Source organism: Ammodytes marinus (assembly GCF_949987685.1).
Source record: "Ammodytes marinus genome assembly, chromosome: 15".
In the NCBI taxonomy this organism is placed as follows: Eukaryota; Metazoa; Chordata; class Actinopteri; order Uranoscopiformes; family Ammodytidae; genus Ammodytes; species Ammodytes marinus.
In genome coordinates, this window is record NC_137219.1 from 21415306 (window position 1) to 21437480 (window position 22175).

The 22175-nt window shown below is 42.5% G+C and overlaps 2 protein-coding genes across 2 annotated transcripts; one reads left to right on the forward strand and one right to left on the reverse strand.

The window, feature by feature from the left end:
* Positions 1-3520: 3520 nt before the first annotated feature.
* Positions 3521-15454, reverse strand: nrde2 (NRDE-2, necessary for RNA interference, domain containing). Its single transcript, XM_080042050.1, has 19 exons — positions 15373-15454; positions 14336-14441; positions 13740-13940; positions 13500-13640; positions 12730-12995; positions 12293-12501; positions 11489-11713; positions 10837-11026; positions 10504-10637; positions 9012-9132; positions 8701-8873; positions 8415-8586; positions 8109-8329; positions 6127-6613; positions 5108-5523; positions 4824-4963; positions 4528-4669; positions 4132-4203; positions 3521-3912 (listed from the first exon to the last, which is right to left on the reverse strand). Exons 1-19 carry the CDS (start codon positions 15431-15433, stop codon positions 3787-3789), a joined length of 3603 nt encoding a protein of 1200 aa, XP_079898176.1. The 5' UTR covers positions 15434-15454; the 3' UTR covers positions 3521-3786.
* Positions 15455-16874: 1420 nt separating this feature from the next.
* Positions 16875-20880, forward strand: LOC307261722 (tubulin beta-4B chain-like). The gene is made up of 7 exons (XM_080042302.1): positions 16875-17000; positions 17246-17354; positions 18322-18432; positions 18600-18844; positions 18960-19282; positions 19494-19838; positions 19977-20880. Exons 1-7 carry the CDS (start codon positions 16944-16946, stop codon positions 20122-20124), a joined length of 1338 nt encoding a protein of 445 aa, XP_079898428.1. The 5' UTR covers positions 16875-16943; the 3' UTR covers positions 20125-20880.
* Positions 20881-22175: the final 1295 nt, after the last annotated feature.

The following is a 22175-nucleotide window of genomic DNA, read 5'->3' on the forward strand; positions in this document are numbered from 1 at the left end:
ATTCCTCCGCGCCTTGGGGTACCTCGCTTATTGAGAAAAGCGGTCTCCATCGGCGTCTCTCGTGTGCACGGCACGCACGCTGGCAGGCACGCAAACATTCATGAGAAGCTGCTGTGAACGTAGCCTACCTTTCTCTGGGTTTCAGAAAGGGAAGTTACTCTTAAAATAGTCTCTCCACTTAAAAGGGGAGGTTAGTTCCACAGGTAGCCTACACCAACATATTTGATGAGAAAGGATTTTCCAACTCTGGGCAAAAAGTTAGAGATCAGTTAAAAATAACCCTGCTTATCCTTTGCTTCAGCGAATAATGTAGCTTTTAAATGAAAGCTACAGTGTGATGGTAAGCTACCATATTGGACGTAAGCGTCACTTTATCTTGTGTTTATCTTGATCAAAAATAAAGAAAAAAAGAGGACTTTGCAATGATTTAGTTTCCAAATCTAAAAGTAGGGTCACACAACCTCTGCATTCTCCTAAACTAAAACAGATAGATGTGATGTGCTTCTGCTGCATCACAACTTTCATGCCTATGGGATGCAGTCGTTTTCACCATTGCATTATTATGAAGGAATTTAAAAAAAATGGTGGTTAGTATCTAGGACAGTCAAGAGAGTATGTGATCACGACTATCCAAGTCACAGAGACAGGAATATAGCCTACTCCTGTCTGTCTCTATGACACTTGTTGCATTATATTAGTGTGGCCACATGGCACCAATAGTAAAGTCTGCTGATGTCTCTCGGCATCGATTGTAGTATGGACATGTTAAAATAAAACTGTTTAAAGAAAACACTTTATTTTTAATTTCTCCAAAGTTACGGACTATTTTGTCACAGCTATATGCAGGCGGAAGGATACCAGATTTACATCGCGGCTGGAGGCAACGGGGAAGTCTTTTTTTGTTTTTTTGAGAGGCGGATTTTCATTGAATAGAACAGAATCCGCATCATTCTACACACTGTACAGAGGCTGCTGATTGGCCAGGACAAATCTGCAATGCGTCAAACCACGGCGCGGGAACGATGAAAGAAGGGAGCAGGTAGACCTAGGTGAGAGACCTGAGACAAGTGTTTAACTCCGCCCCCAACTTTCTGCTCCAATCCTGACCCAAAAACTTGTTGAACATCATAAGAAATAGGCCTAGCTTTTATGAAGTTTGACCGAGTATTGTAACAACTTTTGCCACAACATTTTTCAGGTAGTTGTTTGTGACCCAAACTTTGATACAATTTACTCATATTTTTCGGCTGCAAAACATTACATAGGCCTATGCACAATTTAATCTATCCATTAATCTATGTGAATGTGGCAGCGTTTAATGTTTCCACTCTGTACCAACAACAAAGGAGCATTCATTCTCTTGGCCTACAGTTCTATCTCCGCCTCAAAACTTGTTAGATTGACTCAAAGCATCACCTGGTGGCGGAGGCAGCGCAGCACATTCTCAAACATCAAAACTACAAAAAGTATTAAATTGTTAACACAATAAACGTGGCCGGTATCTAGAAATAAATAAGAATGCAATTTTTGAATGGATTTCTTAGCTAGACTAAATTGAATAATAGGCTACGGAAAAAAAAGTTGGATCTCTATAATGATATAAATGACTGTGTGCACTTGGCTATAATCCTGTGTTAGTACAAGACGTAGGCCTACAGGGCGAGAGCAGCCATATATTCAAAAAGTGAGTGAATGATGGAAATAGAAGATTGAATTGCCAGTAAATTGAATGTCATTCTTATTATTATTTAAATACAGGTCCTTCTCATATAATTAGCATATTGTGATAAAGTTCAATATTTTCTGTAATGTACTGATAAACATTAGACTTTAATATATTTTAGATTCATTACACACAACTGAAGTAGTTCAAGCCTTTTATTGTTTTAATATTGATGATTTTGGCAAAAAAGTAAAGAAAAACCAAAAATCCCTATCTCAAAAAATTAGCATATTTCATCCGACCAATAAAAGAAAAGTGTTTTTAATACAAAAAAGTCAACCTTCAAATAATTATGTTCGGTTATGCACTCAATACTTGGTCGGGAATCCTTTCGCAGAAATGACTGCTTCAATGCGGCGTGGCATGGAGGCAATCAGCCTGTGGCACTGCTGAGGTGTTATGGAGGCCCAGGATGCTTCGATAGCGGCCTTAAGCTTAGCCACAGTGTTGGGTCTGGTGTCTTTCAACTTCCTCTTCACAATATCCCACAGATTCTCTATGGGGTTCAGGTCAGGAGAGTTGGCAGGCCAATTGAGCACAGTAATACCATGGTCAGTAAACCATTTACCAGTGGTTTTGGCACTGTGAGCAGGTGCCAGGTCTTGTTGAAAAATGAAATCTTCATCTCCATAAAGCTTTTCAGCAGATGGAAGCATGAAGTGCTCCAAAATCTCCTGATAGCTAGCTGCATTGACCCTGCCTTTGATAAAACACAGTGGACCAACACCAGCAGCTGACATGGCACCCCAGACCATCACTGACTGTGGGTACTTGACACTGGACTTCAGGCATTTTGGCATTTCCTTCTCCCCAGTCTTCCTCCAGACTCTGGCACCTTGATTTCCGAATGACATGCAAAATTTGCTTTCATCCGAAAAAAGTACTTTGGACCACTGAGCAACAGTCCAGTGCTGTTTCTCTGTAGCCCAGGTCAGGCACTTCTGCCGCTGTTTCTGGATCAAAAGTGGCTTGACCTGGGGAATGCGGCACCTGTAGCCCATTTCCTGCACACGCCTGTGCACGGTGGCTCTGGATGTTTCTACTCCAGACTCAGTCCACTGCTTCCGCAGGTCCCCCAAAGGTCTGGAATCGGCCCTTCTCCACAATCCTCCTCAGGGCCCGGTCACCTCTTCTGGTTGTGCAGCGTTTTCTGCCACACTTTTTCCTTCCCATAGACTTCCCACTGAGGTGCCTTGATACAGCACTCTGGGAACAGCCTATTCGCTCAGAAATGTCTTTCTGTGTCTTACCCTCTTGCTTGAGGGTGTCAATGATGGCCTTCTGGACAGCAGTCAGGTCGGCAGTCTTACCCATGATTGCGGTTTTGAGTAATGAACCAGGCTGGGAGTTTTTAAAAGCCTCAGGAATCTTTTGCAGGTGTTTAGAGTTAATTAGTTGATTCAGATGATTAGGTTAAGAGCTCGTTTAGAGTACCTTTTCATGATATGCTAATTTTTTGAGATAGGAATTTGGGGTTTTCATGAGCTGTATGCCAAAATCATCAGTATTAAAACAACAAAAGACCTGAAATATTTCAGTTGGTGTGCAATGAATCTAAAATATATGAAAGTTCAATTATTATCATTACATTATGGAAAATAATCAACTTTATCCCAATATGCTAATTATATGAGAAGGACCTGTATATAGAGAACTCTGACCGATTTCACATTAGCACTTTTCACATAATGACATTAGTATACAAGATAACAAAGCTAGAAGTGATTTTAAAAAAAGAATAATATATCAACCATATGCACAAACAGACCTAAAGCACACACCGCGGGAATAAGAATCATATATTTATTGACAGTGCCAGGTACTAAAACACAGTCCAAGTGGTTTGGTGTGAAAATAAAGTATTATTCATAATTTACAATGGGGGGATGGTGGGCCCCTTTCCCATATTTAGACGAGAGCACTCAATACAGCAGCTATGGTGCATGTAAGCATCTGAGTGTGCACTTGTGTTTCCTGTTCATGGCATCGAGTGTGTGAATAAGTGGGCTAGAGTTGAGCCTGTAAAGCTAACTATAGTTTGTGGATGAGATGTTCTTGTGTGTTCATTCCTCCAGTAGTATGTCCAGCTCTTCTAAAGGCAGTCTGAGTCGGAGCTCCTTCTCTGTCATCAGATCGACAAACTCCTGCAGGCGCTCAGGGAATAGCTGCACTGCGTCCATGTACAAACCCTGTTTACACACACACACACACACACACACACACACACACACACACACACACACACACACACACACACACACACACACACACACACACACACACACACACACACACACACACAACAAAAAGAGTAAAGAGAGAGAATTAGCTCACAAATGTACAATTTAAAAATGTATGAGACAGATGTCGGCTACTTCGGAAACATGCGTCATCTGTCCGTGTCTCACCTTAGCCCAGGGGATGTGCTGTAAGGCCCTGTAAAAGATCCCTGTGGCTTTATCCACCTTCCCTTCCGACATCTGCAAATACACAAACAGTACATAAAAACACATTACATACAACTTTAATGACATTCAATGTTTGGTCTGACCATATGTGTGTTAGCCCTTATATTTCTACTTCTAAATCAATATTTGGAAAATGACACTAAAAAAAAATATATATAGGCAACACACAGGGCAGAAGGGGTTCTTGAAGGCACATCAGGACTTTCTTACCATAATTAAAATGCACATTTTCTGTAACTATGCTGTCATGAGTACGACGGAATAACAGTGTAAAAAGGATCATGACATTTCAAGTGAAGAGTGTCTGTCTGTTGCATGTTCTTTGCATGTTCTCACCAGGAAGTGCATGTACATCCTCCAAAGTAAAGGACAGTGAGAACCCATCTCTGTTTCTATGGCGCTCTCAAACAGTCCACGGATACGGTTGCTGAGGCCATTCTCTGGCAGGATGGGCAAGGCAGCGTCATTACAACAAGACCTAGAAAGACCATAAAGAGAAAACATTTTGTGTATAAAAATCAAATTCAATTTAGTTATTTAATTTTTTAAGTTTAATATAAGTTATGTATTTTCAAACTTTAGATCACTATAACTGCATGCCGTCGCCTACCCATAATCCTTTCTGCTCTTACCTCTGAGCGGCGTCCACCAGCTGCTTCCTTTGTTGCTCAGCGACGATGGCAAAGAGTCGTGGCACCACTCCGCTGTCGTCCCTGGTTACAGAGTGAAAGAAGCGTCTCGCCCGGCCGGCGCTATGGTAACGGTTCTCCACCTGAGACACAGGTAACAAGAGGGTCACCATGGAGGAAAATAAACAAGTCATGATTCTGTAGAGAGTGAATGCAAAGAGCTGGGAAAGACATGTAGGGAAGGGGAAAGTACTTTTGGTATCTTATAAGGAGACTGCATGTCTTACCTGTATATATATGCTCCATAGAGGGGCACTGCTGGGCCAACTGGAGAGGGCAGAGGTCAGCGCGTGTCTCAGTGTTGCCAGTGGAAACACACCGATGCTGTTGTGGTACTTAAGCAACGCTGCCTGCTGCACTGCTAATGCCTCACATTCACAAGCTAGTCTATTGACATAGTGCCTGCTGGTAGGACTGGAATCACCCGAAGACTGGCTAGCATTAGTGCTAGCAGGGTTGGCTTCCTCTTTAATATTGGGCTGCTTATCAAGTGTTAGCACGCGGTGCAGCGCTTCCATCCTCTCCTTAGCTTCGCTGTAGACGGCGTTAGCTGCTTGGATACCCATTGTGAGGTACTGGAGCAGAGCATAGCAGCCCACCAGGCCTCTCAGACTCAGACTCTCTCCAAGCAGATCCTCTTGACCTGGTGGTAGGATGATGAGAGGAGAAGAAATATCAAAATGAATGAAGGAGAGCTGGACTGTTAACTTTTACTCCTACCACTGTCTGTAATCTAAATCTCAGACAAATAGTTATGTTGCTGTACAAAAATCCTTCACTCAGTGGGAAGTAATATAAAATAATATGTAGAGGCCAGTTTTACCATTGGTTTGTCTGGGTTTTGTTCATTCTTAGGAATATTTATACAAATATCTCAATTAATAATGAGGTCTTTGCACCAATCTGATCAGCACAGATAGTGACCTGATTAATTGGATTGACTACTGGTTGACCAATCAACAATATATCAACACATTTTTCTTTTTGAGTTACCTACAAAAATGAGTCCAATGAGTTTTCCATAGTGAGACATACAGTATTCACACACACGTTTTAAACTGAGGAGAAAGTGAGCACCGGGATCTCATCATTAACCATTTTTCAAACTACAATACAAGCACACAGCTAAATATTCAATTAAACTGGCTTAAAACATGTAACACCACATGTGTTCTGTCAATATGATACACATGTAGCAACAACTCCCTGACAGAGGACACACACATAAGTTGTTGATAAACTGAACCTTTTCTATTGGCCGGAGGGTTGTGGGGGTTTTGGTCCAGGGCTGACAATCCTGCAGTCAGAGCCTGTTCATACGACCTCCTGGCTTTCAGGATGGACACTGGAGTGAGGGTCTGGGAGGATGAAGAAGAGGTTCCTTCTGCTAGCCCGGTTAGGACACACACAGCTGGGGACACTGTGACATCACTCAGCCCTCCTCCTCTCACGCTCCCTCCGTCCTCTACCTCCAGCTGGGCCCACAGCAGACACAGCTCACAGAGGGCGGGGCTCCTCAGCCCTTTGGCTCCTCCCATGGCCGTTGCGGTGGAGAAGACTTTGCGAGCCTCTTCCAGGTTACCCAGAACCCACTCCAGGTGGCCGTACTCCCGCCACAGCACCAGAGACGAGCGGTTGTCGGCTTCTTTGAGCAGCTGCTTGGCCACCCGCTTGCTGCTCTTGCCCTGGGAGCGGAGACGCTTTTTGTTGCCTCCACGCAGGCAGCGCAAGACCTAACGGGAAACACACATGCACAAAAAGAAAGAAGTGAATCAGTGACAAGTCTCAGACTCTCATTGATATTCAGTTGAACTGAAAGATTTTTCTTCCTATCATCATATAACTTAAATGTTTATGAGACAATCAAATTTTTATCTTAAATGCAAACAAGACCATCAGCGAAAAGCAAGCAATTTTTATACATAGTTATTATTAATTCCTTTGTTCGGGAATGATTTCCTGGGAACTCAGACATCATCATTTACGGCAGGAAAACGGGATCATCCTGTATTTATAAATGGTCCAGAAATCAAATTTTCATTTGCTCCACCATCGTCATATTAACATTATTAATCTTACATAGTCACATATAAATACATAGCATCATCGCAATGCATACTGCTGTCTCTCTTTCACATGCTTCCTGCACGGTTGGGGTCGTAAAAAAAACAATACCACTTTTGTCCAAAGGTAGCGCTAGAAGATAGAAAGCTAGATGTTCCTTGTTGCCACTTAAAGGTGAAGTAAGCGGTTTATTTATGTTAATATAGGTGTAAAATCACTCTTTATTCATACAGTGATCACTTACATAATGTGAGCGTTTCATAGAGCAGATCTCTCAGTCAGCTGCTTTGCATGTAATCGGCAAATAAACTTATTGGAGTATCCCGACATTTTTATCCAATCAGAAGAGAGAACGCTATAAACCGAAACTCGTCTCACTCATAGATAGTATATCTATGAGTCTCACTGCCGGTGCACGCCAGAGCAACAGATGGGTGAATGTGTATGCGCCTACAATGGCGGAGCAGGTAAAAATCAAGCCCCAACCTCAGCGATTTTTACCAGCATCCAATAAGGAAGTGACCAAAACTGTAGTAACCAGGAAGTGCCACTGGGGGCTGGGAGCAGAAGACAGCCATCTCTCGTTGACTCCAATGTTAAACATGCCGTTTTCACAGCATTATTAAACCTATTTACAGCCTGGGCCACAAAACCATTTTAGTCTGTATGTTTAGGTCATATCTCCATGACAACACTGAGGGGGGTGAATTTTTTTGGCCCACGCTAGTTTTTATTTTATCGGAGGTTAAAATGTATTGGCGCGATCTCTTGAGTGACAGCTCTCCGCCCGTTGTCCCTCACTTTGCCTCGGAGGTATAAGTCAGCTATCTCCCTCCCCCTCACAAAATGGCGACGCGCACAAACCAGGATTATTGGATGCCGTGTGAATAACTGAGGTCAGCCCGGATGCTACATCCATATTATTTACTATCTATGGTAAAAATCCTTCCCAATGTCTGTTTTGATGGTTTTTATCATGTTTTATCACACTTATGGATCTGAAATTATGCTAGATAACTCGCTGCTTGAAGACCGCAGTGCATTAATGTGGTGACGTAGGGACGAGCGAGGGGACTGCTAACTGCAGTAACTGACAGGAAGTTAGCTAAAAGAACCATTCCGCTTACAGCACCTTTAACGTTTTTTAGATAATCTGAGGCCTACCTTGAGCTTCTCGTACTGCATCCAGCTGAGTGACAGGACGGCCCGGAGGTGGACAGGGAGGACGGGTTGGACCATACTGAACACGTTGGTGACAAACCTCTCGCCATGCCTCCCTAGCCCCGCCCACTTCCTTGTTCCCTGGAGAGTGGTCATGTGACCTACAGAGTTCACCCCGGGGTCAGGCAGGCCGTGGGAGTGAAGAGGACTGCGGAGCTCGGTACCTAGGATGTGACAGGATGTTTCAGATTTTTCACTGACTTCATTCCAATTTAACTTGTGTTTATTCTGAGTGGTGTCATCTTTTACCCTGAGTGAGCAGAGAGAGGTTCTCCAGTAACAGTCCGGGCTGACAGGGGGCAGCAGAGAGCACAGGGTCTACGGGCAGCCCCAGGAAAGACAAGAAGCGGAGGACGAGACGGAGCTGGAGCTCTGGGGAAGACAGACGAATGAGGGAGGGGCCGATGTCGTCACACAACACCTACGGTAGGAGAGAAAGAGAGAGAAGTCAAACAAAGTGCTCACTTGTGTTCTGTTTCTTTATGTTAGCATATTGTAACCATGCACAAGCAGAAAAAAGACTCAGACTCAGTACCTGTCTGTCTGGGTCCTCACAGTCCTCTTCTGATTGGCCCTTGGCTTTGTCCGGCCTCCAGGGCAGCCACTGAACGGCCTCACGAGACGACTCCACATCCAGCCACACTGTCCACCTGGGCTGGCTCCGGTCCTTCACCTCCTCCCCATCCTCTTCCTCATCCTCATCTTCCTCTGTGTGGAACACAACATGAAACTCTGAGTTTAGCTCTCAAAGGCACTTAGACATTCCAGGATTCACATCTACACTAACGTTGCTGTAAAGGTGTGTGTGTGTGTGTGTGCCTGTGTGTGCGTGTGTGTGTCTTTCACCTTCATTGGGCTGCAGCCAGCCTCCTCGCTCTTGTTGGAGCATCCAGGCTTTCCAACCTCTGGCCCCAAACTCTCCCACGCGTGCCTCCCCGCTGTCCCAGAAAGTCTCAAAGAATTCAACCTTAAGACACACATACAAAAACATTGATAAGCTGGAAGACACAATTTCCTCTGTATTTACATCTCTGGATCTGTGGTGTGTCTCTTATGGTAATTCTGCAATGCTAGTAAAAGTTGTAAAAAGTTTTAGTGAAAAGCCATCTCAACAAACTGCTGTTAAGAAAATGATCCTCAAACTAGAAATGTCTTGCTAAATGAAGACATTTAAAGCGGCTACGAGTAACATTTAAATATCTTTTAAACAGCCTCATGTTTCCTCTGATAATCATAAATTACCTTTAACAGCAAACGAGACCATCAGTGCAAAGAAATACGTTTTTATATAGTTTTTATTACTGCTTTTGGTCTGGTCGCACACCCAGTCCGATTTTCGGTTCGCTCGTGCAGGCTCTATGGTCACATATCCGTATTGGTCGCAGATTTCAGTGTGGCGCTGCAATGCGATTTGAGAAGCCTATCCCTCCAGGTGAGCGGGAGCCTTGTTTGAGACAGTTATTTGTCGTCATAATGACTGATAACGGGGCTGAACCATCAAAGAAAAAAAAGAGAATGCAATGAAGAAAAGCTAAAAGGGAGAGTGATATAGGCTACGGGCGGGACGAGGGCGTTGCCAAGCAACGTGTATACAATTTCACGAGAGCGAAACTAGACTGCAGTGTTTACTCCTAAATGAATGAGCGGTTGGTACTAACACAAAGTTTGCTTTGCTTCACCATTATCAGATAACCATTATCTGAAATAGTCATTATTTACATCAACAACACAAACACATTACCTCATCGTGATCCATACTAACTGCCGTCTCTCGTTCATTCGCTTTCTGTGAGGACACGTAATCTTTCAGCTCCGTGAGAGAGAGTAGTTAGGTGACGCTGCTGCATCAACTCATTGCAATCAGGTGTGTCTAGCACTGACTGGCATTAGTTGATGCAGTGTCAAAACCACTCTCACAGAGCCGAAAAGAGTCCTCACACTTTCAACACACGGACATGCACTATATTGCGCCCTTCTCAGTTCACACTTGCACGCCTGGCACGAGCTAGAAAACAGCTTTGCGACAGCGGGCGTCGTAAAAATACTACCGCTTTTGTCCAAAGGGGACGCCAACGTGCCATGTTACTCGTAGTGGCTTTAACTCGTTCATTAAAGAAATAGTTTTTAGACATTTTGGGAGATTTGAATTTGGCTTTAAGATGAGAGGACACTCATATCTGCCTCTTTTAAAAGTGCACTGCGGAGTTTTCTTGTAAACATAAAAAGGGAAAACTATTCCTTTTACAGTAGTTATGGGCAAGATTATTTACTCGGATTCTGTTTAGATTTACGACTTAAAAATTGCCTGTGTAGCTTCAGTGTGTGGGTGTGTGTTTACCTGCTGCCTGGTGGACAGTTGTCGTATGTTGTCAGGTTTGTAGAAAGTGAAGTCCATCATGGCCTGAAACAGAGAAATGGCCTTCTCTGAGTGACCACACTGACGCAGGAAATGACACTGCTGCGTGAAGATATCTGCACACAAAGAGAAGACAACCAGGACAAATTACAGCAACTTTCTATAAGCAATGAGCATACTGTTGACCAATCACATGTTAAGATATTAAGTGTCTGTGTATTTCTATGGGCAAAGTTCCTTGTATCAGGAGTTTATGAAAGTGCTATTCTAAAGATAAGTCGTGGATGTGAAGGCTGAACAGTGTGTGTGTGTTACCCAGCATATCGTCCTCGACCCCTGGCAGGGCCGGGTGAGAGACCATGCTGCCGTCACGCACGGCACTGAGCGTGCTCAGACACTTCCCGTACGCGGCGTGGACCTTTGACACGGTGAAGTTGCTGAAGTAGCTCTGGGCAAACAGCAGGTACTCCCTCCACAGGGGGGCGCTGTTTGGGTGGAGGAACACCTGCAGTACAATAGAAAAGACGAAGTTAGAATTACTATAAGGCGGCTATTAACATCCAGTTGTAACATAACAGTGTGGAAATTAGCAGCTTTTTTGGCAATTCTGACCCACAATCCACTGCGAACTGGAAGTGATGTCACATCGACGGAGTCTCCGAGTAAAAATAACCAGCATGAGATAGATATATAAGCAAGACGCAAGTTCAAGGCGCAATTTAATGATGAAATTAATAGTAATAGTAAAAAGTATGTCACTATTGTATGCCAACTGAATGCTTACTACATTCTATTATTACCGGCTTTAGTATGTAGAATAGAAGAAAGACAGAGTATGCAATTTGGAAAGCAGGGTAAATCGTTCTACAGCCAGGCTCATAGCTCAGTGTTGGCTGAACAGGATGAGTGAGTACGTAGCATGGGGTGAGTTATATGGAAACATACAGTATAGGGACTGCAGACTGACCAGTTTCTTCCATTCTTTAGCCAGTGCAGGGGGCTCCCACAGCTCCTGGCAGATCCTGAGTCTCTCCAGGTGCAGGGCGATGCAGCCGTGGTTGGTTGCCACGGCGCGCTCTGCGATGCTCAGCTTCTTCTCCAGGACAGCTCTGTATGAAGCTTTCCCGCGCTCAGCACCGTCACTGCCCTTTGACTCCTCCTCGCCTGCAAACACTGAGGCATTCAGCTCATCCTACAGAGGGAGGGGTAGGATCAGATGTGACCATGTGTGACAATCTGGGTTTTTTTTTGTTGAGTTTGAACAATTTAACTCGTCAGCTGTCACCGATGGCTTTTCAGTTGAGTCACCCGTTGCTTAGCAGCCCTCATTTTCAGATTTGTATGTGACGTTACGTTTTTCCAAGTGCCGTTTCGTTTAATGAACGTATTCAATAACCTACAGTGACCAGCTGTTTTGGGAAATGACCATGTTTTTTTTGTTTTTTTCTATTTAATATGAAAAAACTACATTATTCCTGATTTATTTTTAAAGATTAACATCTTCAGTAGAAATGAATGGTCTCAGGCCTGAGTCCCACACACAGGGTGGAGAGACTTTGGAAAATAATAGCGAGAGACATACTAAACAACCTGGTTGGTTTTGTTCTTTACCTGTGATTTGTTGATGATAAGAAAATATAAAATAAGGCCTGGGCTGGCTCTATTCTATAACCATGTCCTTAATGTTTTGCACACTTGTGTCACCGATTGTTAAATAAATGAAGCAGAGTTATGGCGTATTCTAATATAAGTAGAGTCTTGGTACTAGTACCTGGTAGTGTATGAATTGTATCCATAGCTGTGTGTCCTCTGGCTGTTCTCTGAGCCTCCTGTTAAACTCTTCAGTCCTCCCAGCCAAAGGCCCGGCAGTCTGAACGTCCTGCTTCTGCTTCTCCGGCTGGCCCTTCCCCTGCAGCCAGAGAGCCGTGGAGGAGTCGTACACACCCAGGGGATTACCCAACGATGTCTGCACCCTCTCCCCTGGATTGACACACAAACTGTATCTTCAACATTCTTCATATTGGGAAAAAAAAACAACACCAGCTAAAGTCTGGGCTTGTTACCCATAATTAATGTAGTCGAAATGTAACAAAATGCTGAGCCCATAACGTAGTAATGCTATTGCCCATTTTGGTTCACTTATTACATTATGGAGCGAAAGAGATACAGCATTTTTTAAGGCGTTTTTTTTGTGGCTAAATCTCTCACCCGTCTCTCCTCCTCTGTTCTCCTTATCGTCACCCAGCGAGACGAAGGAGGTGAGGCTGATGACATCACTGCCCTCAGGAATGTTGGGTAATGTAGGAACAGGGGGCTCGGACCGGAGCAGCTTGCGACTGGCCGCAGAGAAGTATCTGTCTGCTGCTCTCTTCTTGTCCCCGCCTTTCTGCTTCTTGTTTGACTCCGTCTCCTCCCAGCTGACCCTCTGTCTGCGAGGGTCCAGACCCAAGCTGGAGCTGCCTTTCCTCCTATACCTGGGACAAAAAGACTTTCAAAATCCTCTCTAGAATGATAATGTACTGTATTTTAAAGATGCAGTGTGCAATAACGTCTCTACCCCTCCCATACGGATCATTTACAGAGGCTACGGTGGCCTTCAAGGACAAGAAGCTAGTTACTAAAGTTAACATCATCCACCACTGCCTCAAGTCTTTCCAAAATATCAAGTAAGATAGATGAATTAAGTTATTTGATCTTGAGCACTTCTTCGTCTTCCAACATGTGCCTTTGGAGTGGACACCCACTAAATATAATAAGTAACGCATAACGCTGTTAAGTTTGTCTGTCCTGTGTTACTGTAGAAACATGGCAGCGTGCCTCGCTCCTATGTAGATGAAAAAAAGTCCCATTCTAAGGTTATAAAATAAACAACTTTTATTTTTAAGTGATTACAGACTAACTACACCAATTCCCTTTACACACTGCACCTTCAATCTAAGAAAATCTCTGTGGGTGTAGTCTGTAAGCATTTGTGTTACCTGGCTACGTTCCCTCTGTACAGAGACTTGTAGGTCCAGTTGGCTGCTTCTGCTTTACGGTCCACACAGAACGGCTGCTCTGTGGGCGTCTGTAGGTCGTCCAACCAGGAGAAACGACTCGATAAGGGAGCAGCCTGGGGCCTGCACGGGTGCACACACACACAACAGTAAATATGCAGCAGAAGTAAGCCAGCGATAATGTGTATCAAATTAAGACTGTAAGTATGTGTCTTTCTTTACCTGGCTTTTTCTTCTTCCCTTTTGAGGTCACTGGGGAAAACGGTTTCAGAGTCAGACCCGCTGCTGTCCGAATACCTCCCACTCTTCTTCTTGTGTTTTTTCTTCTTCTTCCTCTTCTTTTCGCTCTTCTTTTTCTTCTTTTTTGGTGGCACTTGACCTTCTTCCTTCTCCTCCTCCGCAGAGCTCACCTCTCTGCCTACACTGCGGTTACAAGATGGAGTCAACGTTAATTGGCGTCCAAGGCGCAGAGAACACAATCAAACTAGAAACCTGCCTCAGGCAAAATCAAATAAAATGTCTGGCATTTTTCAACCACTTTGTAAAACCTAAAGTAAATTGATATAATCATTTCTAAACAGAGTACAGAGTGCTTTACCGTGAAAAAAACCCACAATGTATATAAAAGATATAAAAACACAAGTCAAAAGGCACAATGTAAAAAGACCTGAGGAAAACAGCAAATCAGAGCATGTGTCAATCACAATGGCTTTCTCATGAAAACATTTTAAATGTAAAAGTTGCAACAAACTACAAAGTTTAAATATGCCACATAGTACAATGTGTATGCAAGCAAAAAAAAACTAGCTCATCTCTACCTCGATTCTCTGTTGTTCACCTCCTCGTTGGTCTTCTCAGAAAAACGACTGTGGAGTGAGAGGGCCTCCCCAGTCTGGAAACTCTTATTTTTCAGCCAGTCTAATTCTAAAAGGAGAGAGTGGATAAAAAGAAGAGTGTATTATAGTACACAGTAAACAGGATGTGGACTGAGATCGTGATGGTAGTTTATCACTCATGCAATGTAGTATAACGGTTGTTATCTATTTTTTACTCTCATGTGGACACGCAATATCTTAATAATGTAAAATAAACAAAGTGCATTTAAGATGGAGGAGCTGAATCTAGGAGATGGATAAGTGCACCACAGTGTAGTCTGAAGCCAGAAGCCAAACAGAGTTAACGGTTGAAACAGAAATAACTCTTTCACATAGGATCAGCAGGCAGTTAATATTATTTTATTTTTTTAGTTGTACTCTATTCATACTGGAGGGCTCCTGAGGCTGGGGTTTCATTTACAGGAATACCAGCTACCAGGTCGACATATACAGAAATAAAATGACAACAATTCAGAAACAAAATGACAAAAACATTAAAAGGAGTTGAGTAACTTAATTTCTCCAATATAATCAGAACCAACAAGACGTCACATAGAAAGAATACTGCACTTCATAACACACTTATGAAGTGTTAAAACAATGATGACAACAGGAAGGTGTTTCCCCTTCAGAAACATCTCAATATGTGGAGGGGAATGTAGGCTATACAACACAAACACAAACGCCCTGTCTGAAGCAGCCAGCACTCCAGAAACACAACACTAGAGCATAATGGTTTTTAATGCCATATTTCGGCACATTTACTGTATGGACTTAGAGGCTACAACAAGAAAGCAAACTTAAGTTATTTTCAGCCATTGCCACAGCCTAAGTGAAAGATATGTTAAGCTAACGATAAGCTAATATCAGGCTGCTGGAGGTTTAGCTGGTTTATCTTCTCAGCACGACATGACAACAGAGTTTTGAGCCGAACGGAAGTAGACTGTACAGTGGATGCTGCCTCGTGAAGGGGCGCTCACCTTTGGACGAATCTTCAACTTTGTTGGTCGCTACTTCGGCAAAAGCTGGAAACAGAGCCATGGCTGTTTGGTTTGTGTAGTATGTAAACAGTCGCAGGGAAATGACGTCCCTTGACAGACAACATCGAGACTATTGGTGAATTAGCACCACCTGCTGCTCCGGAGTGTAGTTTAGAGAAAAGACTACAAACCAAGTCAACCTGAAAATAATAATAGTAGGCCAATAAAAAAAACTGTTCTGATTACTGTTTCTATTTAACAAGGAAATATTGCTTAAAGCGTGTATCTGTATATTGGAATTTTAAATCCCCTTAAAAAATGTGTTAGTTAAGCTCCCATGAGTAGGCCTAGGCCCTGAACTTCTGATCCCAGTTTTTCAAATAAGTCCAAGCTTAGGCATTACATTCTCATGACATTAGGCTACAGAGAGAGCGCAGTGAAATTTGGGACAGTAATATAGCCACATCATTGGAACGCCTATCCCAGGTTATTTCCCCAGTTTTCTCCCTAAAAATAGCCTATCTGACAAAGTGTCTCAAAATATATATTGTGCTTGATCTGAAACAACAAATCAGAAGAAAAACTATTAAAATAATAATATGAGAGTGTTAAAAAAGGAATTATCCTGCAATTTTTCAAAAACTGTGAGGATCAGAACTTATGTTATGATTAGCCTACCACTTACCTCTTAGGCCTAGAATAAGAAAAAAATGGTGGTGAATTTATTATTTAGCCTACTGTTCTATAGAATGGCCCTATACTAAGGGGATATAAAGGCAAATCCAATTCCCAGTAGAAAAATGATTTAAACAGGCTGTATGCACCACATATTTATTAGAAATGTCTTGGTAGGCTATTATTCTAATCAGCTGAGAAGAAAATATATTGTTCAAGAATACAAGGAGACAAATAAGAAAATTATATCTTTGTTTTGTAATAACGCTCTCCATCGCCATCTTGTGGCGCAAAACTACAACAAAGTTTTTCATTCAAATCCTAACCGGTCCTAACCTGCGCAGGATTAGTTGGATATAACCTCGACGTAAAAAGCTGATTTTTGGTAGGACTATTTGTTGCCACAGAGTATCATGTATCACCCTATTATATACTATCTATGGTATCACCTCGATGTTGCATTATGTTTAATGTAACATTTCTTTTTTGAGAAGCTCATTTGTTAAAAACACTGCCTGAACAAAAATTACTGTGAGATTTTCTTCTCGAGCTCTTATATTGAAACATTGATTGAAACACAGTGTTGCATAACCACGCGCACAGAAACAGAGTATTATTTTACAGAAACCTGTTTTGTATTGAATTCTGTTTTGCTTTACCCTACCAAGGCAACGGAGCTCCCCATAGCAATATCCAATCAAAACTCGAAACAAACTTTTCTCGACCAATGAGAGGTGTGGTGTGCTTTGACTGACAGCCGGCTCGTCCAATAGCGTTGGGCGTATCTCTGCAACTAGCAAGCACCCCGAGCTTCAGGTTAGTCCGTTACTGGAGAACTGACGCGGCAACAGCTCTTTCTGTTTCTCTCGTTGAGAATTGTTTGAATTTCGACCAAAATGAGGGAAATCGTTCATCTGCAGGCGGGCCAGTGTGGAAACCAGATCGGAGCTAAGGTGAGATGTGTTTAGTTTTAAATGTGGAGTCTTTAGTCACTTTGGTAAAAACAGCGCGAATGTTAAATAATTGGGCGGGCAGATACGTTAGCTTACTTAGCGACAAAGCTAACGTTAGCCTCGGCGCCCATTATAATAGGTCCATTGTACATACCAACGACGGGTTTGAATTGTAAGGGTAAGCCATTGTGGTTAGCCACATCATTTAACCATTGTCCATTTATTCTCTTTTTTCCTGACTTTAGTTCTGGGAGGTGATAAGTGACGAACATGGCATCGACCCGACCGGTTCTTACCAAGGGGACAGCGACCTGCAACTGGAGCGAATCAACGTCTATTACAACGAGGCATCGGGTAAACTACACTTTGCAAAGGGTTTTCCGACCTACATTCACATTTGCTCATTTGTAAGGGAGCCATTGTAATTTAATACCACGTCGAAGGCTTGCTAGTGCGATGCCATCCAGCAGGGGGGCCTTCATCCCGGTAGTTAGCCGCATGGTAGCCAGTGGTGGGCCCATTACCTGACTCACCTAGTTACTGTCGCCCCGTTGCCGCGAGACACTTAATCAACAAACATACAGCTAACAAAATTAATTATTCAGTAATTGAGTTAGTTTTAACACTATTTAACTAAATGTAATGTTTTGAGACCCAATAAAAGCGAACTGCTGTGTATATATGTTGTTTAATTTAAAAAACGAGACATTATATAATTTTGTAATTTATTCGATTGGCAGCATAAAGTCATAAAGGAGGCCTTATCGTAGAAAATGCAAATTGACATGTTATAAACGATTATGAAACAATATAAGCTTGAATATAGGTTGGCACTTCGCTGTGCTGCATCCAACTGCCATAATATCTAAACCTAATGTCCGCTTCATATTCCCTTAGGGATAACTTCTATATATCTATCTATGGGGTTCAACGCTAACGTTTTTCACTTGCAAGTGGGTCTGAATTCTACTTGCCCGAAGTACATACAATTTATTTGTATTTTTTATTTTTACGATAAAGAATAAAGTAAATGTTTGTATTTAAAATGTCTAAATGCATCATGGACAGTGTTATAAATGAGGAAAGTGGAGACTTTTATTAAAGCATTATTTGAGTTGGAACATTTGTCATTTTTTAAATCTCAAATAACTAAAAATGAGATGCAACAATTAAAACTTCTTTTTACATATATATTATATTGTTTACAACACATTGTTTTAAACGTTTTTTTCTTTTTACTATAGACTATTATTTTACAATTGTTTTTATACTTTTTTTTCATGACTTTAAATAATATGTGAACCTTTGCTTCCATCTCCAGGTGGCAAGTATGTCCCTCGTGCAGTGCTGGTGGACCTGGAGCCTGGCACCATGGACTCTGTGAGGTCTGGTCCCTTTGGCCAAATCTTTAGGCCAGACAACTTTGTCTTTGGTGAGAATTTAAATTTGAACCTGCATGTGTTTTTTAATGTCATTTTTATAACTTGGATTGGTGAAATGGTGACACTGAGCTGCGATGGAGTCTTGTTTCAATGAGACGCAGTAGGTGTTGACAACACAGCTGTGATACATTTCCTTTTATTTGCATGTCACACACAGGCCAGAGCGGAGCCGGTAATAACTGGGCCAAAGGCCACTACACCGAGGGCGCTGAGCTGGTGGACTCTGTGCTGGATGTGGTGAGGAAGGAGGCAGAGAGCTGCGACTGCCTTCAGGGCTTCCAGCTCACACACTCCCTGGGAGGAGGCACTGGCTCCGGCATGGGAACTCTGCTCATCAGCAAGATCAGAGAGGAGTATCCAGACCGCATCATGAACACTTTCAGCGTGGTGCCTTCACCTAAGGTTCATATAAAGCATCAAATAGTTTGAAATGAAATATACAAGTCCCTCCACATGCTTCTGTCGCTTTAACACAGGTCCCCTTTCCTCCCTCTGTCTCCTCTTACCATCTCTCCAGGTGTCGGACACAGTAGTGGAGCCATACAATGCCACGCTGTCCGTGCACCAGCTGGTGGAGAACACAGATGAGACCTACTGCATTGATAATGAGGCCCTGTACGACATCTGCTTCCGCACGCTCAAGTTGACCACGCCTACCTACGGCGACCTCAACCACTTGGTGTCAGCCACCATGAGTGGGGTGACCACCTGCCTGCGTTTCCCCGGACAGCTCAACGCTGATCTGAGGAAACTGGCCGTCAACATGGTGCCCTTCCCCAGGCTGCACTTCTTCATGCCAGGCTTCGCCCCGTTGACGAGCCGAGGCAGCCAGCAGTACAGGTAAGGAGGCAGAAAAGGCATCAGCCAACAGTATTTTACTTCAAACTTTTTGCATTTCACAACCATTTAAAAGTCAATATGATCAATGTCACCAGTGTATCTTGATTATGAATCAAATGAATGCCACAAAAGTTACTTAATGCATTAACGCTGACAGCTCTTTTGATGCATCTGAAACCAAGCCTTTAATGATTTGTCTGTCTTTTCCCAGGGCATTGACAGTCCCTGAACTCACCCAGCAGATGTTCGACGCCAAGAACATGATGGCTGCCTGCGACCCACGTCACGGGCGCTACCTCACGGTGGCCGCCATCTTCCGTGGCCGCATGTCCATGAAGGAGGTGGACGAGCAGATGCTCAACGTGCAGAACAAGAACAGCAGCTACTTTGTGGAATGGATCCCCAACAACGTCAAGACAGCCGTCTGTGACATTCCTCCCCGAGGCCTCAAGATGGCCGCCACCTTCATCGGCAACAGCACAGCCATCCAGGAGCTGTTCAAACGCATCTCAGAGCAGTTCACCGCCATGTTCCGCCGCAAGGCCTTCCTCCACTGGTGAGTACAAGACAGACTGTTCTTCCCCAGGATTCTTACACTGACATGTTTTCATGTCATTTCATAAAACTAAATATACATTTAATATAATACGGGATTTGTTTAGGCACATGTGATTGAAGTATGCACTTGTTTCAGGTACACGGGCGAGGGCATGGATGAGATGGAGTTCACAGAGGCTGAGAGCAACATGAACGACCTGGTGTCAGAGTACCAGCAGTACCAGGATGCCACCGCAGAGGAAGAGGGCGAGTTTGAGGAGGAAGGTGAAGAGGACTTGGCCTAGACACCTGCCGTGACAGCAAGGGCTGGGCCATACGGTTCAAATCATCGTCACGTGATTGATAATTGGCTTCTTATCAATAATTAGGACATAATAAAAATAAAAAAGATCTACTGAGAGTTGTCACATGACCATGAACACTTGAATTCTTGTCCAGCCTTCGCAGACGTTCAAAGGATTTCTCCAGCCTAGTTTTATTTGTTTGTTTGTTGTTGTCTGTTTTGTTTTCAAGCTTCATTCTCCTATCCAGTTTTTTTCTCTCATTCTGTTTTGGATATCAATGTCTGGTAATTCTCCCGTGTCTTTTCTGTTTTGCGGGTATTACCTATGTCACTTCCCCCCTGAGTGGCAAAACGTACCACATTCAGCGCCTGTAATCATCCTTTATTTACATAGAAAATCTAAATACTTGAAATAATCATATTTCATAGTCCATAGATGGACTGAAGTTACAGCCTTGTGGTGGTGTTGTGAAATCAAATAAAGGATCACCCTCTGTAAGTCTTCATTCAAGCTGCAGCTTTTAAATACATTAATGATGAACGAGTGTAGCACTGAGCAGTTTAATACACTCACTTCTGAATTCCACAGTAACTGATATTAAAGGAAAGCCTTTTGGTAATCATCTTGAAAATGCACAAGACTAGAAAAGCTATTCATAGTGTCAGGAAGCTATGTCACTGTTACATTGCTTATTCTGGGATGCTTACATCTTGTGTGTCGGTTGATTTTAATAAAGATTTCATTTCATAAATTGGTGCTAATGCTGTCTGGTTAACTACTTTGTCTTTATTTTATTGAATAGTTGACAAACTTTGAAAATTAAATTACATTTTGGAATTATCACAAATATATTTTTTCCAAATGTCAGTTGTGTTGGCAGAATATAAAACTTATCTGACAGGCATCTCTGTCTAACTGCTATGTGACTCATACAGTCAAAATCTGAATTTGTTCAGTGCATGGCTGAACATTTAAAGGTGCAGTGTGTAATGTGACATCTAGAAAGTTCTAGAATTAGTTTAGTTTTATTTGTGCAAATAAACAAGATTAAAAAATGGCAAGAAGATGCGCATAGACATACATAAATGCACGGGTGGGACAAAAGAAACCCCGAAGGGCTTATGAAGGATGTCCACCTGACATTAAAATACAATAAAGAAATGAAGTTCAACGCTCCCTGGCTAACCCACCCCTTTCCAATAATAATAGAAGCTACAGTGGCCTTCAAGGACAAGAACAATTCTAAACAACGCACCTGATGACCTTCCAACATGGCGGCGCCAAGGCCTTGGTCCAAGGTATGGAGAAATATGGACATATATGAGACCCTTTCTAAGGAAAAAAAAATAAAAATCAGTTATTATGCACTAAATTAAACATACTTATGGATATTATAATTATCTTCTACAAAGTCTGCTAGGAAATAAAACCCAACATTCTACACACTGCAGTTTTAAACCTGCAGTGTATAGAATTTTTTCTCTCTATACCTTGGACCAAGGCCTAGTCACCGCCATTTTGGAAGTGTCATAGTTGGAATGTCATCAGGTGCATTGTTTAAAATTTAGAATTGTTCTTGTCCTTGAACGCCACTGTAGCTTCTGTTATTATTCAAAAGGGGTGGGGTTACCCAGGGAGCTTTGCATTCTAGAACTTACTTGATGATGTCATATTACAGGTGCAGTGTGTAATATGAAATCATCAAGAAAGTTCTAGAATGCAACGCTCCCTGGGTAACCCCACCCCTTTAGAATAATAACAGACGCTACAGTGGCCTTCAAGGACAAGAACAATTCTAAATTTTAAACAATGCACCTGATGACATTCCAACTATGACACTTCCAAAATGGCGGTGACAAGGCCTTGGTCCAAAGTATGGAGAAATATGGACATATATGAGACCCTTTCTAAGGAAAAAAATAATAAATCTAAAAAGAAAAATCAGCAATTATGCACTAAATTAAACGTACTTTCGGATATTATAATTATCTTCTACAAAGTCTGCTAAGGAAATAAAACCCAAAATTCTACACACTGCAGGTTTAATTGTC